General features: G+C 55.5%; 1 protein-coding gene across 1 annotated transcript; it reads left to right on the top strand.

Moving 5' to 3' along the window:
* Positions 1–222: 222 nt before the first annotated feature.
* Positions 223–19,673, top strand: LOC144674609 (NACHT, LRR and PYD domains-containing protein 12-like). The gene is made up of 11 exons (XM_078535880.1): positions 223–1,827; positions 3,000–3,080; positions 4,868–4,917; positions 7,335–7,421; positions 9,386–9,559; positions 10,624–10,794; positions 12,749–12,919; positions 14,457–14,627; positions 16,617–16,787; positions 17,984–18,151; positions 19,538–19,673. Exons 1-11 carry the CDS (start codon positions 352–354, stop codon positions 19,623–19,625), a joined length of 2,808 nt encoding a protein of 935 aa, XP_078392006.1. The 5' UTR covers positions 223–351; the 3' UTR covers positions 19,626–19,673.
* The last annotated feature ends 1,548 nt before the right edge of the window (positions 19,674–21,221 follow it).

The raw sequence follows: 21,221 nt of genomic DNA, 5'->3' as shown, positions 1-21,221 counted from the left end.
GGGGCGGGGTGGGGGGGGTGGGGATGGGGGAGGGGGAGGCATCCTCCAAGTAAGGAGTGGGCCAAGGTGACCCGGAGTGGGCTGGGGGAGAGGTGGCGGAGGTAGCGGGATGGGGGTTGAGGGGGAGAGTGAAGCATTGCCCTGACCCTGTGCCCTTTGACATTTCCCCCCCACCTTGTAGCCTGCCAGGCGGAGCTGAAACGTTGGCTGACCGACTGGACGTCGCGGTTTGACCAGCACAAGGTGCCGTGGGGGCGGAGGAAGGCCAGGAGGGTGGTCAGGCTGGAGGAGCGCTACACTGAGCTGATCGTGGTGACCACCCAGCGGCTGGGCGGCAGCCGCTACAACGAGATGATGGACGCGGCCAACATCCATGAGAGCCTCTCCTCCCGGGCGTCCGGGGGTCCAGCCTCCTCCCGGCCCGTGCGGGCTGAGCACCTCTTCCGCCGGACCTACTCTGGCCCCCAGCCGGGCCCCGCCCCCTGGGTGGTGGTGGTGTCCGGCGTCCCCGGCATCGGCAAGACCACCATGGTGCAGAAGCTGCTCCACGACTGGGCGGCCGGCAAGGTCTGCCGCCAGTTCTCCTTCGTCTTCCACTACCAGTTCCGCGAGCTGAACCTGCTGGAGGGCAAGCGCAGCCTGGTAGGCCTCATCGTCAGCCGGCACCCCTTCCTGGAGGCGTGGGTGCACCAGATCCTCCGGCAGCCGGGCCAGGTCCTCTTCGTCCTGGACGGGCTGGACGAGAGCCGGGAGGAGCTGGACTTTGACGCCCGGTGCCGCGACCCCGAGGGGCTGCACTCCGTCCCCGCCCTCGTGGCCGGGCTGGTGAGCCGGGAGCTGCTGAGGGGCTGCTCGGTCCTGGTGACCAGCCGGCCTGGCTCCCTCAAGACCCTGGAGCGTGCCGGCATCCAGGGCCACGCCGAGGTCTTGGGCTTCTTCCCCCGGCAGCGGCGCCGCTATTTCGAGAAGTTCTACGGCCAGCGGGCGGAGGGCCTGAGGGTCTACCGGCACGTGAGGGGCCACGGGGTGCTCTACACCCTCTGCTTCAACCCTTCCTACTGCTGGATCCTCTGCTCGGCCTTGGAGGGCCAATTTGCCCGCAGAAAGGGCGAGTCCGAGCGCCGGCCACCCCCGAGGACCATCACCCAGCTCTTTGGCGTCTTCTTGGCCAACCTGCTGACCAACCACGCCCGCCATACCCCCCACCTGAAGCGGGCCATCCTCAGAGTCGGCGGCTTGGCCTACGCCGGGGTCAAGCGGCGGCGCCTGGTCTTCTACCAGCCGGATCTGAGGGAGCACAGCCTGGGCTCCTCCCCCTTCCTCTCGGGCTTCCTGACCGAGTTCCTGGAGAGGGACGCCGGCTCGAACCAGCCGGCCTTCAGCTTCCTCCACCTGACCGTCCAGGAGTTCCTGGCCGCCCTCCGCTTCTTCCTGGGCGTCCAGCCGGGGGAGCTGGGCCGGGCCCTGGAGGAGGTGGGGGCCTGCCCGGACGGGCGCTACGAGGTCTTCGCCCGCTTCCTGTCGGGCCTGGCCAACCCGGCCAACACCCACGCCCTGGATGGGCCCCTGGGAGGCCTGGCCCGCCGGCCCTGCTCGCTGGTCCTGGACTGGCTGCAGGAGTGGACCCGGGGGTCGGCGGAGAGGGGGGACAAGAGGGCCCTGCTCCAGGCCCTCCACCGCCTCTTCGAGGCCCAGCACAGGGGCCTGGTCCAGCGCACGCTGGGGCCCAGCGCCGCCCTGGACCTCTCGGCCCAGCACCTCAACCCCGTCGACTGCTCCGCTCTGGCCTATGCCCTGGAGTGCCTGGACCGCGCCGAGTGCCTGGACGCCAGCTCTGCCATTGCCCAGCCAGAGGGGCTTGACCAGCTCCTCCCCCACCTCAGCAAGTGCAAAGAGATCAGGTAAGGGCACCACCACAGCAGGAGGCCCTTCGGCCCACCCCCTGCCCCTCGAAGAACCTACCGAATTAACCCTCACTCCCGCCAGCCCGGCCCTCTTCCCACTCTCTCGCCACCCCCCCACCCCCCCACCCCACCCCATGGTCCATGCAAAACATCCCCCCCCCGCTCCAAGTCGCGAGTCAATTCCTCCTGTGAAAGGGGAGGGTTGTATAGAATTTGTTGAGGGGGTAACAAGGAGGAGGGTCGATGAGGGGAGTGTGGTAGATGTAGGCTACATGGACTTGAGTAAAGCATTTTCCAATTTCCAACAGGCCCAGCATTTTATTGCCCATCCCTAATTACCCCCTTGAGAAGGTGGTGGGTGAGCTGCCTTCTTGAACCGCTGCAGTCCCTGTGGTGTAGGTACACCCACGGCGCTGTTAGGGAGGGTGTTCCAGGATTTTGTCCGTGTGGTGTAGGTACACCCACGGCGCTGTTAGGGAGGGAGTTCCAGGATTTTGTCCGTGTGGTGTAGGTACACCCACGGCGCTGTTAGGGAGGGAGTTCCAGGATTTTGTCCGTGTGGTGTAGGTACACCCACGGCGCTGTTAGGGAGGGCCAGGATTTTGTCCGTGTGGTGTAGGTACACCCACGGCGCTGTTAGGGAGGGAGTTCCAGGATTTTGTCCGTGTGGTGTAGGTACACCCACGGCGCTGTTAGGGAGGGAGTTCCAGGATTTTGACCCAGCGACAGTGAAGGAACGGCCGATATATTTCCAAGTCAGGATGGTGAGCGGCTTAAGAACGTAAAAAATAGGAGCAGGAGTAGGCCATTCAGCCCTTCAATCCTTGCCCAATATTCAATGAGATCATGGCTGATCTACTTCAGCAGCATTAACTTGCACTACCCCGGTCTCCCTTGATGTTTTTAATACCTATTGATCTCGGTCTTTAATGCTCAATGATTGAGATTCCACAGTCCTCTGGGGAGATTTCTTCACCCTCTGAGTGAAGAAACTCCTCTTCATCTCAATCTTAAATGGTCTTCCCCGTATCCTCAGACTGTGACCCCGTGTTCTAGACCCCTCGCCCAGCCAGAGGAAACATCATCCCCGCGTCCAGTCTGTCCAGCCCCGCGTCCAGTCTGTCCATCCCCGCATCCAGTCTGTCCATCCCCGCGTCCAGTCTGTCCATCCCCGCGTCCAGTCTGTCCATCCCCGCGTCCAGTCTGTCCATCCCCGCGTCCAGTCTGTCCATCCCCGCGTCCAGTCTGTCCATCCCCGCGTCCAGTCTGTCCATCCCCGCGTCCAGTCTGTCCATCCCCGCGTCCAGTCTGTCCATCCCTGCGTCCAGTCTGTCCAGCCCTGTCAGAATTTTATACGTTTCAATGAGATCCCCTCATTCTTCTAAACTCCAGTGAATACAGGGCCTAGTCAGCCCAATCTCTCCTCACTCGACAATCCCTCCATCCCAGGACTCAGTCTGGTGAACCTTCACTGCACTCCCTCTGTGTCACATCTATCCTTTCTTAGGTAAGGAGACCAAAACTGCACACAATACTCCGGATGTGGTCTCACCGAGGCCCTGTACAGCTGCAGTAAGACATCCTTGCTCCTGTACTCAAGTCCTCTCACAATGAAGGTCAATATACCATTTGCCTTCCTAACCGCCTGCTGCACCTACACGCCTGCTTTCAGTGACTGGTGTACAAGGACACCCAGGTCCCTTTGTACATCAACATTTCCCAATCTATCACCATTTAAATAATACTCTGCCATTCTGTTTTTCCTACCATAGTGGATCACTTCACACTTATCCACGTTATACTGTATTTGCCCACTCACTCAACCTGTCTAAATCGCCTTGAAGCCTCTTAACACCCCCCTCATCACTCACATTCCCACCAAGTTTTGTGTCATCAGCAAACTTGGAAACATTACATCTGGTGCCCACATCCAAATCGTTGATATAGATTGTGAATAGCTGGGGCCCAAAGCACTGATCCTGATGGTAACCCCACTAGTCACAGCCTGGCCAACCTGAGATTGACCCGATTATCCCTATTCTCTGTTCCCTGTTCGTTACCCAATCCTCAATCCATGCCGGTATATTCCCCCAATCCCACCTGCTCTATTTTTGCTGAGTAACCTCTTGTGTGGGACCTTATCGAAAGCTTTCTAAAAATCTAAATATACCACATCTACTGGCTCCCCCTTATCTATCCTGCTAGTTACACAAAACTCCAACAGGTTTGTTAAACATGATTTCCCTTTCATAAACTCAAGTTTGACTCTGCCTAATCCTATCATTATTTTCTAAGTGTCCTGTTATCACATCCTTGATTATAGAGTCTAGCATTTTCCCCACTACTGGGTGTCAGACTAACAGGTCTGTAACTCCCCATTTTCCCTCCCCCACCTTTCTTAAAGAGCGGGATTACATTTCCCACCTTCCAATCTGCAGGAAGCATTCCAGAGTCTACAGAATTTTCAAAGATGACCATCAATGCGTCTACAATCTCTGCAGCCACCTCTTCCAACACTCTGGGGTGTAGAGCATCAGGTCCAGGGGATTTATCTACTTTCAATCCCATTAATTTCTCTCATACTATTTTATTTTTACTAATATCAGTATCATGCAGTTCCTCATTTACACTAGCCCCTTGGTTCTCCATTATTTCTGGGACCATTGTAGTATTGTCACCATGAAGACTGACACAAAGCATTTGTTTAGTTTCTCTGCCATTTCCTCGTTCCCCGTTAATAAATTCTCCATTGCCGATAAACACCAATGTTTACTCCCCCTTGCCCTTTCATCATTCCACATAAACTGACTCTATATTTTGACCTAAAGACCTAGGGTCATGTCTTGCTGCAGCACTAACGGCCCTCTTTAAATTAACGGAGCTACCCCACCACCTTTTCCCCAGCTTCCTGTCGTTCCTGGATGCCACGTCCCCTTGGATATCCAGATTTGGTCTCCTTGTAGTCACGTCTCTCAAATGGCTATCGGATCAAGCGTATGAATTACTTGCTCAAGTAGAAATTCACCTGTTTTATTGCAAGTGCTGTGGGCATTCAGACGCAGGGCCCTTAATTCAGTTTTTCTTACTATCTTTATAAACTGTGGCCCTCCCTGCTGGCAAACTCTTAAGTTTGTGATCACTGTCCCTCCCTGCCTCCATTCTCTGATTATCATTTTACCGTTATCTCCACCTTGACCAATTGCCTTGTCATTTTCCGTTAATTTACTCAATCTTCCTCTACATGTTCCTTTCCTGACCCCTCACTTCCTTTAAAGCCCTCTCTACTTCCCTAGTTATACGACTCACTAGAGCACTGGTTCCAGCAACAGTTCAGATGAAATCCTTCCCAACAGCGCAGCCTCCCCACGTTCCCCAGTACTGGTGCCAGGGTTCCACGGACCGGAAGCCAGTTCTCCCCACACCGGTCTCTGCACCAAGCATTCATCTCCCTGATCTGATTCACCCAAATGCCAATTTGCACATGGCTCAGGTAATATCCCAGGGATTATTACCTTTGAGGCTCTGCTTTTTAATTTAGTACCTGGCTCCTCATACTCCCTTGGAGGGGAACTTCCAGGTGGTGGGGTTCCCATGTGTCTGCTGCCTTTGTCCTTCTAGATGGTAGTGGTCGTGGGTTTGGAAGGTGCTGTCGAAGGAGCCTTGGTGAGTTCCTGCAGTGCATCTTGTAGATGGTACACACACTGCTGCTACTGTGCGTCGGTGGTGGAGGGAGTGAATGTTTGTGGATGGGGTGCCGATCAAGCGGGGGGTGCTTTGTCCTGGACGGTGTCGAGCTTCTTGAGTGTTGTGGGAGCTGCACTCATCCAGGCAAGTGGGGTGTGTCCCATCACACTCCTGACTTGTGCCTTGTAGATGGTGGACAGGCTTTGGGGAGTCAGGAGGTGAGTGACTCTCCGCAGGATTCCCAGCCTCTGACCTGCTCTTGTAGCCACAGTGTTTATATGGCTGGTCCCAGTTCAGTTTCTGGTTAATGGTAACCACCCAGGATGTTGACAGTCACTCAGTCCCACATGACAGACTGCACAGAAAATCAAACACCTATGGGATCCAAGGGAGAGAGACAAACCGGGCCCAAATTGCATAGTGACAGGAAGCGATGAGTAATATTCAGTGGGTGTTTTAGCGAGTGGAAAGTTGTGGTGTTCCACAGGCCTCAGGACTGGCTCCCTAGCTGTTAGTGGTACATATCAGTGGTTTGGAATTAATGCAGCAGCTGTTGATAGTAAAACAGGCTGTGTGGTTGAGAGTGAGCGAGAAAGCTGTTGACTGACAGGAGGATGTCAGTGGATAGAAACACATGCGGTAATTTAGTTCAGAGGCACAAACAAGGCGAAGTGAAGATACAATAAACGTTAGCAGTCAGAAACCGGAGAGGAACCGTGTGGGACCTGAGGATACAGAGACTGGACAGGGAGATAAGGGGATTCAGGAAGCAGACCCACATTCAGATCATGAGAGCAGGAAGGTTACACCAAACAGGAAAATACTAGTTAGGCCATCAGTGCATTCCAGATCAGCCGAAATCCCCGATAAAAGACCACCCCTCTCAACTCTTAACCCACCCATCGAAGACCATCCCTCTAATCCCCTAACTCCCGCATTGAAGACCATCCCTCTAATCCCCTAACTCCCGCATTGAAGACCATCCCTCTAATCCCCTAACTCCCCCATCGAAGACCATCCCTCTAATCCCCTAACTCCCCCATCGAAGACCATCCCTCTAAACCCCTAACTCTCCCATCGAAGACCATCCCTCTAATCCCCTAACTCTCCCATCAAAGACCATCCCTCTAATCCCCTAACTCCCCCATCGAAGACCATCCCTCTAATCCCCTAATCCTCCCATCGAAGACCATCCCTCTAATCCCCTAATCCTCCCATCGAAGACCATCCCTCTAATCCCCTAATCCTCCCATCGAAGACCATCCCTCTAATCCCCTAACTCTCCCATCGAAGACCATCCCTCTAATCCTCTAACTCTCCCATCCAAGACCATCCCTCTAATCCCCTAACGCTCCCATCGAAGACCCTCCCTCTAACCCCCTAACTCCCCCAATCGAAGAGCATCCCTCTAATCCCCTAATCCTCCCATCGAAGACCATCCCTCTAATCCCCAGCTCTCCCATCGAAGACCCTCCCTCTAATCCCCTAACCCTCCCATCGAAGACCATCCCTCTAATCCCCTAACTCTCCCATCGAAGACCCTCCCTCTAATCCCCTACCACTCCCATCGAAGACCATCCCTCTAATCCCCTAACTCTCCCATCGAAGACCCTCCCTCTAATCCCCTAACCCTCCCATCAAAGACCCTCCCTCTAATCCCCTAACTGCCTCTTTAAAGGCCGATGTCTCAACTCCCATTCCATGTTCTTGCATAACCTGTGTCTGATTTAACGCCATCATCTCTAGGCTCGATAACAATAACCTGGGAGATGTGGGAATGCAGAAACTCTGTGCGGAGCTGAGGAAACCAGGAGGCTTATTCACAACCCTTCAGTGAGTAAAATGAATCAGACCTGACTGAATTTCACCCAAGATTCACAGCAGAAAACATTCAATAGATCCATAGCTCCTCCTGACCCCCTTCCCACCACCTCTCCCCTCACCCCTACACCAGAACATTCCTCAACCTCTATCACGCCTTCTCACTCCCAATAGCGCCCCAATAACCCCTCCTCACTCCCAATACCCCCTCCCCACCACCTCTAACCCCTCCTCACTCCCAATACCCCCCCAATAACCCCTCCTCACTCCCAATACTCCCTCCCCACCACCTCTAACCCCTCCTCACTCCCAATACCCCTCCCCACAACCTCTAACCCCTCTTCACTTCCAATAGCCCCTCCCCACCACCTCTAACCCCTCCTCACTACCAATACCACCACGCCACCACCTCTAACCCCTCCTCACTCCCAATACCCCTCCCCACCACCTCTACCCCCTCCCACCACCTCTAACCCCTCCTCACTCCCAATACCCCCTCCCCACCACCTCTAACCCCTCCTCACTCCCAATACCACCTCCCCAGCACCTCTAACCCCTCCTCACTCCCAATGCCCCTCCTCACCACCTCTAACCCCTCCTCACTCCCAATACCTCCTCTCCACCACCTCTAACCCCTCCTCACTCCCAATATCCCCTCCCCACTACATATAAGCCCTCCTCACTCCCAATACCCCCTCCTCACCACTTATAACCCCTCCTCTCTCCCAATACCCCCTCCCCACCACCGCTAATCCCTCCTCACTCCCAATACTCCCTCCTCACCACCTCTAAACCCTCCTCACTCCCAATACCTCCTCTCCACCACCTCTAACCCCTCCTCACTCCCAATACCCCCTCCCCACTACATATAAGCCCTCCTCACTCCCAATACCCCCTCCTCACCACCGCTAAACCCTCCTCACTCCCAATACCCCCTTCTCACCACCTCTAAACCCTCCTCACTCCCAATACCCCCTCCTCACACAATAACTCCTCCTCACTCCCCATGATCTCTCCTCACTCCCTATAACCCCTCCTAACTCCTGATAAATCCTCCTCATTCCCTATAACCCCTCCTCACTCCCTATTACCCCTCCTTACTCCCTATAACTCCCCCTCAATCCCTGTAATCCCTATCCCATTCCCTGTTACCAAATTCCCCCTGTAATGCCCCCAGTTCCCGATGACACTCCCTCCTCTCCTAACCGTCTCTCCCTCTCTGTCTCTCTCCCTCTGTCTCTCTCTCTCTGTCTCTTTCTTTCTGTCTCTTTCTTTCTGTCTGTGTCTCTCACTCTCTGTCTCTCTCTCTGTCTGTCTCTCTCTCACTGTGTCGCTCTCTCTCTGTGTCTCTCTCTCTCTCCCTCTGTCTGTCTCTCTCTCTCACTCTCTCTGGCTGTCTCTCTCTCTGTGTCTCTGTCGCTTTCTCTGTCTCTGTCTCTCTCTCTCTGTCTGTCTGTCTCTCTCTCTGTCTGTCTGTCTCTCTCTCTGTCTGTCTCTCTCTCTCTGTCTCTCTCTCTGTCTGTCTCTCTCTCTCTCTCACTGTGTCGCTCTCTCTCTGTGTCTCTCTCTCTCTCCCTCTGTCTGTCTCTCTCTTTCTGTCTCTCTCTATCTCACTCTCTCTGGCTGTCTCTCTGTGTCTCTGTCGCTTTCTCTGTCTCTGTCTCTCTCTCTCTCTCTGTCTGTCTCTCTCTCTCTGTCTCTCTCTCTGTCTGTCTCTTTCTCTCTCTCACTGTGTCGCTCTCTCTCTGTGTCTCTCTCTCCCTCTGTCTGTCTCTCTCTTTCTGTCTCTCTCTCTCACTCTCTCTGACTGTCTCTCTGTGGCTTTCTCTCTCTCTGTCTCTCTCTCTCTGTCTGTCTGTCTGTCTGTCTCTCTCTCTCCCTGTCTCTCACTCTCTCTCTCTCTCCCCCTGTCTCTCTCTCTCCCTGTCTCTCTCTGTCTCTCTCTCTGTCTCTGTCTATCTCTCTGACGTTCCCAGGGTTTGTAGTAATCAGCTGTCGGTGAAATCCTGTGAGGAGTTGGTGACTGTCCTGCGAGTCAATCCCCAGTTCACCAGCCTGGAGCTGGGGAATAACAGCGATCTGGGCGATTCTGGCCTGCAAACTCTCTGCACCGAACTGCAGGAGACAGCATGTCAACTGGAGAAACTGGGGTAAGGATAATCCCACGGGATGGGGGCCGTCTGGGGATTGGTGGGGTGGGGGGGGGTATGTTACGGACAGGGGGCTGGTGAGGACACGAGGCTGGACATGGTCCACTCACCCTCAGGGGAGTGGGAGTGATACAGCACAGAAGGAGGCCATTGGGTCTGTCATGTCGTGCTAGCCCTGTGAATCGACGATCCAATTAATCCCACACTCCAACAAACCCCTCCCTCCCTCCATCTCCCTCTCACTCCCTCCTCCTCTTCCTCCCTCTATCTCCCTGTCAATGTTCCCCCTTTGAGTATTTATCCGATTTCCCCTTTTTGAAAATGCCGATTGAATCTGCTTCCACCGCCCTTTCGGGCAGCGCCTTCCAGATCACAACAACTCGCTGTGTTTAAAACTAAACCTTTCCCCATCTCCCCCCATCCCCACCCCCACTCACCCCCACCCCAACCCCCATCTCCCCCCCTCCCCACCCCCACTCACCCCCACCCCAACCCCCATTTCCCCCACCCCCTCCCCCTCCCCACCAACCCCGTCCCCCTCTGGTTCTTTCCCCCGATCGCCCTCAATCTGTGTGTCCCTCTGGTTCCCGACCCTCCAGCCACCAGGAACAGTTTCTCCTCATTGACCCCCAATCCCCCCATCACAGACCCTTCCCGATTCCGAACGCCTCGATTCAATCTCCCCCTTAACCTTCTCCGCTCCGAAGAGAACGAGGACCCCCGGCTCCTCCCAGTCTCTCTCTCTCTCTCTCCGCCTCATCTGAGGCCCCTCATCCCTGATTAAGCTTCCTCCACGCGGATCCCCTCTCTCTGAGGGCCTGGACAATCCTCCAGCTCGGAGACCAGGGTCAAGGGTCTGGGATGATGTTCCTGTTTTCCTGATTGAATCAGGATTAACGACGCTCCAGAGTTGACCCAGTCCGACCAGGACTCCAGAGGGAGGGGGGAGGGTAAACTCCATCTCATTTGGTTCGGGAAGACCTGGCCCCGGGAGAAGCCGGGATTAAGGTGAAGGGTCGCGTTCCTCTCACCCTCAGCCTCCTCCTTCCTTTCACTCGATGTAGGTTGAGCAACAGCAGACTGACCAGCGCCTCAGGACCCATCCTGGCCCGTGCAGTAAGAGGCAGCTGGACCCTGACTCACCTGGACCTGAATGACAATTCCCTCAAAGATGCCGGGCTTTCCCAACTCTGCCAAGTCCTGGAGGATCCCAGGTGCCGGATCGAGAGCCTCAAGTGAGTGGGGTCGGGGGAGGGATTGAGGGACGGAGTGGAGGGAGGGAGTCAACACAGTTCGGGACTGCGGCAGGGAGAGGGGGGGAGTTCCGGGATTTTATCCCTGTGGTGTAGGTACACCCACGGCGCTGTTAGGGAGGGAGTTCCGGGATTTTGTCCGTGTGGTGTAGGTACACCCACGGCGCTGTTAGGGAGGGAGTTCCGGGATTTTGTCCGTGTGGTGTAGGTACACCCACGGCGCTGTTAGGGAGGGAGTTCCAGGATTTTGTCACTGTGGTGTAGGTACACCCACGGCGCTGTTAGGGAGGGAGTTCCGGGATTTTGTCTGTGTGGTGTAGGTACACCCACGGCGCTGATAGGGAGGGAGTTCCAGGATTTTGTCCGTGTGGTGTAGGTACACCCACGGCGCTGTTAGGGAGGGAGTTCCGGGATTTTGTCCCTGTGGTGTAGGTACACCCACGGCGCTGTTAGGGAGGGAGTTCCAGGATTTTGACCTAGCGACAGTGAAGGAATGGCTGATATATTTCCAAGTCAGGATGGTGAGTGGCTCGGAATGGAACTTCCAGATGGTGATGTTCCCATGTGTCTGCTGCCCTTGTCTTTCTAGATGGTTGTGGTCGTGGATTTGGAAGGTTAGGGTTAGGGTTAGTGTTAGGGGTGTTGATATGGGGGTAGATAATGTGTATGCAGAGTGCTGCACTCTCAGGGTGTTGATATGGGGGTAGATAATGTGTATGCGGAGTGCTGCACTCTCGGGGTGTTGATATGGGGGTAGTTATGGTGTATGTTGAGTGCTGCACTCTCAGGGTATTGATATGGTTGTTGAGATGGTGAACACAGAGTGCTGCACTCTCGGGGTGTTGATATGGGGGTACATATGGTGTACGTTGAGTGCTGCACTCTCAGGGTATTGATATGGATGTTGAAATGGTGTACGCGGAGTGCTGCACTCTCAGGGTGTTGATATGGGGGTAGATGTGGCATACGTTGAGTGCTGCACTCTCGGGGTGTTGATATGGGGGTAGATATGGTGTACGCGGAGTGCTGCACTCATGGGGTGTTGATATGGGGGTAGATAATGTGTACACGGAGTGCTGCACTCTCAGTGTGTTGATATGGGGTAGATATGGTTTATGCGGAGTGCTGCACTCTCGGGGTGTTGATATGGGGTAGACATGGTCTACGTGGTGTGCTGCACTCTTGGGGTGTTGATATGGGGGTAGATATGGTGTACGTGGAGTGCTGCACTCTCTGGGTGTTGATATGGGGGTAGATATGGTGTACGTGGAGAGCTGCACTCTCGGGGCGTTGATATGGTGTACGCGGAGTGCTGCACTCTCGGGGCGTTGATATGGGGGTAGATATGGTGTACGCGGAGTGCTGCACTCTCGGGGTGTTGATGTGGGGGTAGATATGGTGTACGCGGAGTGCTGCACTCTCGGGGCGTTGATATGGGGGTAGATATGGTGTACGCGGAGTGCTGCACTCTCGGGGCGTTGATATGGGGGTAGATATGGTGTACGCGGAGTGCTGCACTCTCGGGGTGTTGATATGGGGGTAGATATGGTGTCCGCGGAGAGCTGCACTCTCGGGGTGTTGATATGGGGGTAGATATGGTGTACGCGGAGTGCTGCACTCTCGGGGTGTTGATATGGGGGTAGATATGGTGTACGCGGAGAGCTGCACTCTCAGGGTGTTGATATGGGGGTAGATATGGTGTACGCGGAGTGCTGCACTCTCGGGGTGTTGATATGGGGGTAGATATGGTGTACGCGGAGTGCTGCACTCTCGGGGTGTTGATATGGGGGTAGATAATGTGTACGCGGAGTGCTGCACTCTCAGGGTGTTGATATGGGGGTAGATAATGTGTACGCGGAGAGCTGCAGAATGAGGTTTGATCAGAAATGTCTTTGCTGAGTTCCTGCCTCTTCCCATCTCCCTGACGCTGACCCAGGCTGGAATCGAACGATCTGACCAAGGGATGTTGCGATGATCTGGCTTCTGCTCTGGCCCAGAACCAGACCCTGAAGGAACTTAACCTGAGCTTTAACCCTCTGGAGGACGTGGGGGTGGAGAAGCTCCTGAAAAAGATGGGTAGTCGCACCTGTAAACTGCACACCCTCAGGTGGGTACTGACTGGAGAAACACCTTCGATTCATATCACATCTTGCACACACTGAGCTGCCTCCAAGGGGCTGATTTCAGGCCCAATCTGTCACACCCGTGCCACCTAAGGCACTAGCAGGACAAACAACCAAACTCCGAGGGGGAGATTTTAACCTGGAGGAGAGAGCGAGATGGAGAGAGGGGCAGAGAGAGAGAGCTAGAGAGAGAGGCGGAGAGAGAGCGCGAGACAGAGTGTGAGACAGAGAGAGAGAGAGACAGAGAGAGAGAGAGACAGAGATAGAGAGTGAGAGACAGAGAGAGAGAAAGACAGAGAGAGAGAGACAGAGAGAGAGAGTGAGAGACAGAGAGAGAGAGACAGAGAGAGCAAGACAGAGAGAGAGAGAGAGTGAGAGACAGAGAGAGATAGAGAGTGAGAGACAGAGAGTGAGAGACAGAGAGAGAGAGAGACAGAGAGAGAGAGAGAGAGAGGGAGAGGGGTGGGGAAGTTTAGGAGGGAATTCCAGAGATTAGGACCCCCACCCCAGGCAGCTGAAGGCCCGGCCGCCAATGGCGGAGCGATGGGAATCAGGAGCTGCTCGAGCGGCCGGAATCGGAGGAGCGCAGAGATCTCGGAGGGTTGTAGGAGGTTACAGAGATAGGGAGGGAGGGTGTGAGGGAGGGATTTGAACAGGAGGATGAGAATTGTAGGGGCTGGAGGAGGTTACAGAGATAGGGAGGGAGGGGGTGAGGGAGGTATTTGAACAGGAGGGTGAGGATTGTAGGGGCTGGAGGAGGTTACAGAGATAGGGAGGGAGGGGGTGAGGGGGGGATTTGAACAGGAGGGTGAGAATATTAGGGGTTGGAGGAGGTTACAGAGATAGGGAGGGAGGGAGTGAGGGAGGGATTTGAAGAGGAGAATGAGAATTGTAGGGGCTGGAGGAGGTTACAGAGATAGGGAGGGAGGGGGTGAGGGAGGGATTGGAACAGGAGGGTGAGGATGGTGAAATGGAGGAGTTGCCGGACTGGGAGTGGGGGTGGGTCAGCGGGGGGCAGATGGAGCGGACTCGGCTGGTCGGAGGTTTGGGAATTCTCTGGGATGGGCTCGGAGTCTCCGGGAACTGAGGCTCTGCTGTGGGGGAAAGTCACGGAGTCGTTTCCGGTCACTTCCCTCGACCAGTCGGGAATATGTCGGGAACGGGGGAGAAGTGTCTGCTTGGCCGCCGGTCAATGGGGGTTGAGAATTGGGGTTGGTTTTCCGAGTGTTGCCGGGAGACGGTGTTTAACCGGGAAGGTTGTGTTTGCCGGTTAATGGCTGGACGATGGGGGAGAGGTCAGAGGGGAAACCTCCAGGGGGAGGTTGGCTCCCGGTTGGCCTGGACCTGGTGTGAGTCGGGACGGAGAGGTCAGGATTTTGGATGAGTTTATGGAGGGTGGAAGGTGGGATTTTGACCCTGGGAAGCCGGTTTTTCCCTCAGTTGATCGAATTTTCTCACTCTTGGCCAACGTGACCTCCCTCTCTCCCTCCGTCAGCCCTCTCTCCCTCTCTCTCTCCGCAGGCTGAGCAGCACGACACTAACGGAACGTTCCGGAATGGCTCTGGGAGCGGCTCTCCGGGACAACCCCGCTCTGAGGAACCTGGACCTCAGCAGCAACGAGCTGAAGGATGAAGGAGCCCAGCTGATCTTCCAGGCGATGGAGGAGTCTCACAGCCAGATTGAGAAGCTCTGGTAGGCCGGAGGGGAAGGAGAGGAGCTCGGGGGCTCAGCAGGGGAGGGGATGGACACGGGGAGAGTGTGGACACGGGGAGAGTGTGGACACGGGGAGAGTGTGGACACGGGAAGAGGATGGACACGGGGAGAGGATGGACACGGGGAAAGTGTGGACACGGGGAGAGGATGGACACGGGGAGAGGATGGACACGGGGGAGAGGATGGACACGGGGAGAGGATGGACACGGGGAGAGGGTGGACGCGGGGAGAGGATGGACGCGGGGAGAGGATGGACACGGGGAGAGGATGGACACGGGGTGAGGATGGACACGGGGAGAGGATGGACACGGGGAGTGGGTGGACACGGGGAGAGGGTGGACACGGGGAGAGGATGGACACGGGGAGAGGGTGGACACGGGGTGAGGATGGACACGGGGAGAGGCTGGACACGGGGAGAGGATGGACACGGGGAGTGGGTGGACACGGGGAGAGGATGGACACGGGGTGAGGGTGGACACGGGGAGAGGATGGACACGGGGAGAGGATGGACACGGGGAGAGGGTGGACACGGGGTGAGGGTGGACACGGGGGAGAGGATGTGCACGGGGAGAGGATGGACACGGGGAGAGGATGGACACGGGGAGAGGATGGACACGGGGTGAGGGTGGACACGGGGAGAGGATGGACACGGGGAGAGGATGGACACGGGGAGAGGATGGACACGGGGAGTGGATGGACACGGGGAGAGGATGGACACGGGGAGAGGATGGACACGGGGAGAGGATGGACACGGGGAGAGGACGGACACGGGGAGAGGATGGACACGGGGAGAGGATGGACACGGGGAGAGGATGGACACGGGGAGAGGATGGACACGGGGAGAGGATGGGCACAGCTCCCGATCCAGACGATATCTCTCAGGGACAAACGCACAAACGCTCGGTGGGGGGTCCACTCGGTTTCTGGCCCTGGCCGCCCGGCCCATCCTCAGCTCACAACAAACGTTCCTCACCTACCATCCCTCAGCCTCCAAACTGTGGGGCTCCCTCCCTCAGCCTCCAAACTGTGGGGCACCCTTCCTCAGCCTCCAAACTGTGGGGCTCCCTCCCTCAGCCTCCAAACTGTGGGGCTCCCTCCCTCAGCCTCCAAACTGTGGGGCTCCTTCCCTCAGCCTCCAAACTGTGGGACTCCCTCCCTCCCTCAGTCTCCAAACTGTGGGACTCCCTCCCTCAGCCTCCAAACTGTGGGACTCCCTCCCTCCCTCAGTCTCCAATCTGTGGGGCTCCCTCCCTCAGCCTCCAAACTGTGGGGCTCCCTCCCTCAGTCTCCAAACTGTGGGACTCCCTCCCTCCCTCAGTCTCCAAACTGTGGGATTCCCTCCCTCAGCCTCCAATCTGTGGGACTCCCTCCCTCCCTCAGTCTCCAAACTGTGGGACTCCCTCCCTCCCTCAGCCTCCAAACTGTGGGATTCCCTCCCTCCCTCCCTCAGTCTCCAAACTGCGGGACTCCCTCCCTCCCTCAGTATTTGTTTACTACACCAGCTGACTCTGGCTCTTCCTGGTACAGAGTGCAGTCTGCAGTCTGCCCTTTCCCTTTGACCCTGACTTGGGTCATTTAGTCTCATTGTTTGTGAGCTAAAAGAGTTAGCGTCTGTGATACCCTCTCCCCAGTCATGGTGAGTTCCTGCAGTGCATCTTATAGATGGTACACACGCTGCTGCTACTGTGTGTCGGTGGTGGAGGGAGTGAATGTTTGTGGATGAGGTGCTGATCAAGCGGGGCTGCTTTGTCCTGGACGGTGTTGAGCTTCTTGAGTGTTGTGGGAGCTGCACTCATCCAGGCAAGTGGGGAGTATTCCATCACACTCCTGACTCGTGCCTTGTAGATGGTGGACAGGCTTTGGGGAGTCAGGAGGTGAGTGACTCTCCGCAGGATTCCCAGCCTCTGACCTGCTCTTGTAGCCACAGTTATTGATTTCTAACCAGTTGTTATCATCCCTCTTGCGCAGGCTACAGGACGTCTCGCTCACACACGCCTCCTGCGAAGCGCTGGCTTCCTTCCTCCGCTCAAGCAGGGACCTGACTACCCTCCACCTGAAGGACAATCCGATTGGGGACCAGGGGCTGAGCCTCCTCTCCGCTGGTCTGGGGCGCTCTGCCTGTCAGCTGCAGACTCTGAGGTACGGTCCAGGGCCAGGATTCTCCCATCGTAAATCCATGGGGCACAGGGAGAGCCCGTTCGGCCCATCTTGGCTGTGCTAGCCCCTGTGAACGGGCTGTCCAATAAATCCCCCTCCCTGTCAATGTTCCCCCTTCCAGTATTTATCCGATTTCCCCTTTTTGAAAATGCCGATTGAATCTGCTTCTGCCGCCCTTTCAGGCAGCGCCTTCCAGATCACAACAACTCGCTGTGTTTAAAACTAAACCTTCACCCATCTCCCCCACCCTCCCCCCAACCTCACTCACCCCCACCCCAACCCCCATCTCCCCCCATCCCCACCCCCACCAACCCCCGTCCCCCTCTGGTTCTTTCCCCCGATCGCCCTCAATCTGTGTGTCCCTCTGGTTCCCGACCCTCCAGCCACCAGGAACAGTTTCTCCTCATTGACCCCCCCCTCCCTCATCGCAGACCCTTCCCGATTCCGAACGCCTCGATTCGATCTCCCCCTTAACCTTCTCCGCTCCGAGGAGAACGAGGACCCCCGGCTCCTCCCGGCCTCTCTCTCTCTCTCTCTCTCCCTCCGCGCAGACTGAAGCCCCTCGTCAATGGTGGAGTGGGGGAGGGGGTTGCTGTTCTCCACTGCCCCTTCTCCCAGCTCCTTCCGAAAGTGTGGCACCCGGAATTGGACATGGCGCTCCAGATGGAGATGGAGGAGGATTGGATACGGAAGCGCAATTAATCCCCGATTCTCCGCGTCAAACAAGTTCCTCATCCGGCCACCATCTCCCGCAACCTTCTCTGCTCCGAGGAGAATGACCCCACCCCTCAACCCTCCCACCACTGGCTCCTCCAGCTCTGTCCCCTCCTGAACTGAAGTCCCTCATCCCCCGTTATGGGAAACCTCCTCCGCACACTCTCCCAGGCCTCCACATCCTCCCGACAGTGTGTGTGGGCGCCCCATCATTGGGATGGGCAGCTCACCGCCCCTCCCACCTTTGGTGGGGCAACTGGGGTTGGGCAATAAAAGCCCGGCCTCCCCCACCTCCTGTGGTGAATGAGTGAAGAGAAAGGGAGCTGGGACCTGAGCCAGCGTTTTACCTGAGCCAGTGATCCAGTGATTTAAGAATACGGTGTGAGGCAGCGTCGTAAAGACTCATCTGGTTCGCTCATGTACCTACGTGTTGATCTAACCCGTGTCTCTCCCCCCTCACGCAGGTTGGACACAGCAGCGGTGGGGGATGTGGGCGTGCAGGACCTGATTAGGGTGCTTGTCGGCAGGCATTCGATCACCGAGCTAACCCTTCCCTACAACTCCATCGGTGATGCCTCGATCGACGCCCTCAGCCACTTGGTCAAGACCAGCCCGAGCCTGAAGGAGATCAGGTTATCGCTTTCGCTCTCCCCTCTCTCCGTCGCGAACAGGAACCGATGAGGGTGGGGAAGTGGGTCCAGGTGCCGATCGTAGTAAAACAGGAGCGGGAGGGAGGCCATTCGGCCCCTCGGGCCTGCTCCACCCCATTCGATAAGATGGTGGCTGATCTGATTGTGGCCTCAGCTCCTCTCTCCTTTCTGTCCTCCCCCCCACCCCAACTCCCAGGGTGTGAGCATTGTCGGGAAGACCAGCTTTTGTTGCCCCTCCCTAATTGCCCCTTGAACTGAGCTCGGCCAATCCCCATGGGCAGTTAAGAGCCAACCGCACGGCTGTGGGGTCTGGAGTCACGTGTAGGGCCAGAGTGGGTAAGGACCGCTGATTTTCTTCCCTAAAGGGACATGAGTGACCCCGATGAGTCTTTACGACTCACGATGATAGTTTTACTGTCCCCGTTACCCAGACTGGCTTTCAACTCCCGATTTTATTCAACGGATTTAAACCCCACCAGCGGCCGGGGGTGGGGATCGAACCCGGGTCCCCAGGGCGTTAACCTAGTGACATTATGTCTATTCATTTCTAGTGACATTACCACCAATCCACCATCACCCTGTCGATCAGAAACCTGTCTAACTCAGCCTCGAATATATTCAACGCCCCGGACCCCACTGCTCTCTGAGTGGGGGGGAGAGAATTCCACAGACTGACCACCCTCGGAGAGAAGAAATTCCTCCTCATCTCCGTCTCCAACGAGAGACCCCTCATTCTGAAACTGTGTCTCCCCCTCCCCCTCGTTCTAGATTCCCCCATGAGGGGGGTAAACATCCCCTCAGCCTCCACCCTGTCCTCCCTCAGGATCTTATCTGTTTCAATAAAATCACCTCTCATTCTTCTAAACTCCAATGGGTACAGGGCCCAACCTGCTCAACCTTTCCTCATCAGACAAACCCCCTTCATCCCGGGAATCAGCCCAGTGAACCTTCTCCCAACGGCCTCCAATGCCAGTCTGTCCCTCCTTAAGTCAGGAGACTGAAACTGTCCACGGCGCTCCAGGTGTGGACTCCCCAGTGCCCTGTACACTTGGATTGAGACTTCCCGGCTTTTATACCCCATCCCCCTCGCAATAAAGGCCATTTGCCTCCCGAATCACTTGCTGCATCTGGGTACTAATTTTCCCCGATTCATGTACCTGGACACCCAGATCCCTCTGCACCTCAGATTTCTGAAATCTCTCTCCGGTTAAATCATTTCTACTCTTCCTGCCATCTCTTTCACTCTGCCTGCGGTCTGGGGCGGGTATGGTGAAGGGTTGCTCTGTCTCTCTGAGAGGGGGTGTCGTGTGGGCTGCGGTGGGTGAATCACTGCAGACGTTGCTGAATGATGTCTTTCTCTGTGCACAGATTGAGAAGGAATAAGTTCTCCCCTCAGGGATGTGACCAGCTGAAGAGGCTGGGCAGAGCTGGGCTGATCCTGTCGGTGGGAGACTGATCGTCTACATCGAGCACCTTCCACATGGCCTCGGGAGGCTGCACAGAGCTTCACAGCTGGGTGAAGCACAGTGACTGCTGTACAAGAGCACAGGAAGAGGTAACGCGGGACTGAGTACAGTACCAGCCACACTGTGATGCAAAGGAACACCGTGACTGGATCCGAAACAGTCTTGTACTGGACAGAGCCGTGTGTGTGAACAAGCACGGAGACAGCCCCTAGCTTAGACCTTATACTGTACACCTGTAAATAGTTACAAAAAGGTCATAAACACAAACTGTTGGACTACTGAAGACTCAGGGCCTCTTCACGAGACCCACAAAGCGACACTCGGCATCTTACAGCAGCAGCTCTTGCAATAGCAAAACGGCAGCAGATCTACACACAGCAAGATCCCACTAACAGCGATGTGGTAAATCCCCAGATCATGTGGTTAGAAGGGAAGAGGGGCCAGTCAACCCGAGAGTTCGGTGCCAGAGTTTCTACTTCCAACGAGCCTCCTCCCATCTCACCCATCATTTCACCCCCTCCCCAAATCCTCCTGTTCTTTTTCTCCCTCGTGTGTTCCTACAGCTCCCCACCAACCCCCCGAACATAAAACCGTATCTCTGCTAGTCCGCCGGAGAAACTCCCTGTGGTAGCAACTTCCACATTCTCCGCACTCCCAAGGTACAGAAATTTCTCCTGATCCCCCCCTGACTAGATTTATTAGTGATCCTATCCTATCGATGACCCTCTAGATATTTCTCCTGATCGCCCCTGACTAGATTTATTAGTGACCCTATCCTATCGATGATCCTCTAGATATTTCTCCTGATCCCCCCCTGACTAGATTTATTAGTGAACCTATCCTATCGATGATCCTCTAGATATTTCTCCTGATCCCCCCCGACTAGATTTATTAGTGAACCTATCCTATCGATGATCCTCTAGATATTTCTCCTGATCGCCCCTGACTAGATTTATTAGTGACCCTATCCTATCGATGACCCTCTAGATATTTCTCCTGATTCTCCCCTGACTAGATTTATTAATGACCCTATCCTATCGATGACCCTCTAGATATTTCTCCTGATCCCCCCCTGACTAGATTTATTAGTGACCCTATCCTATCGATGACCCTCTAGATATTTCTCCTGATTCCCCCCTAACTAGATTTATTAGTGATCCTATCCTATCGATGACCCTCTAGATATTTCTCCTGATCCCCCACCGACTAGATTTATTAGTGACCCGATCCTATCGTTGACCCTCTAGATATTTCTCCTGATTCTCCCCTGACTAGACTTATTAGTGACCCTATCCTATCGATGACCCTCTAGATATTTCTCCTGATCCCCCCCCGACTAGATTTATTAGTGACCTTATCCTATCGATGACCCTCTAGATATTTCTCCTGTTCCCCCCTGATTAGATTTATTAGTGACCCTGTCCTATCGATGATCCTCTAGATATTTCTCCTGATTCCCCCCTGACTAGATTTATTAGTGACCCTATCCTATCGTTGACCCTCTAGATATTTCTCCTGATTCTCCCCTGACTAGATTTATTAGTGACCCTATCCTATCGTTGACCCTCTAGATATTTCTGCTGATT

Source organism: Cetorhinus maximus, unplaced genomic scaffold (assembly GCF_964194155.1).
Source record: "Cetorhinus maximus unplaced genomic scaffold, sCetMax3.hap1.1 HAP1_SCAFFOLD_724, whole genome shotgun sequence".
In the NCBI taxonomy this organism is placed as follows: domain Eukaryota; kingdom Metazoa; phylum Chordata; class Chondrichthyes; order Lamniformes; family Cetorhinidae; genus Cetorhinus; species Cetorhinus maximus.
This window is presented reverse-complemented; position numbering and strand designations above follow the sequence as displayed.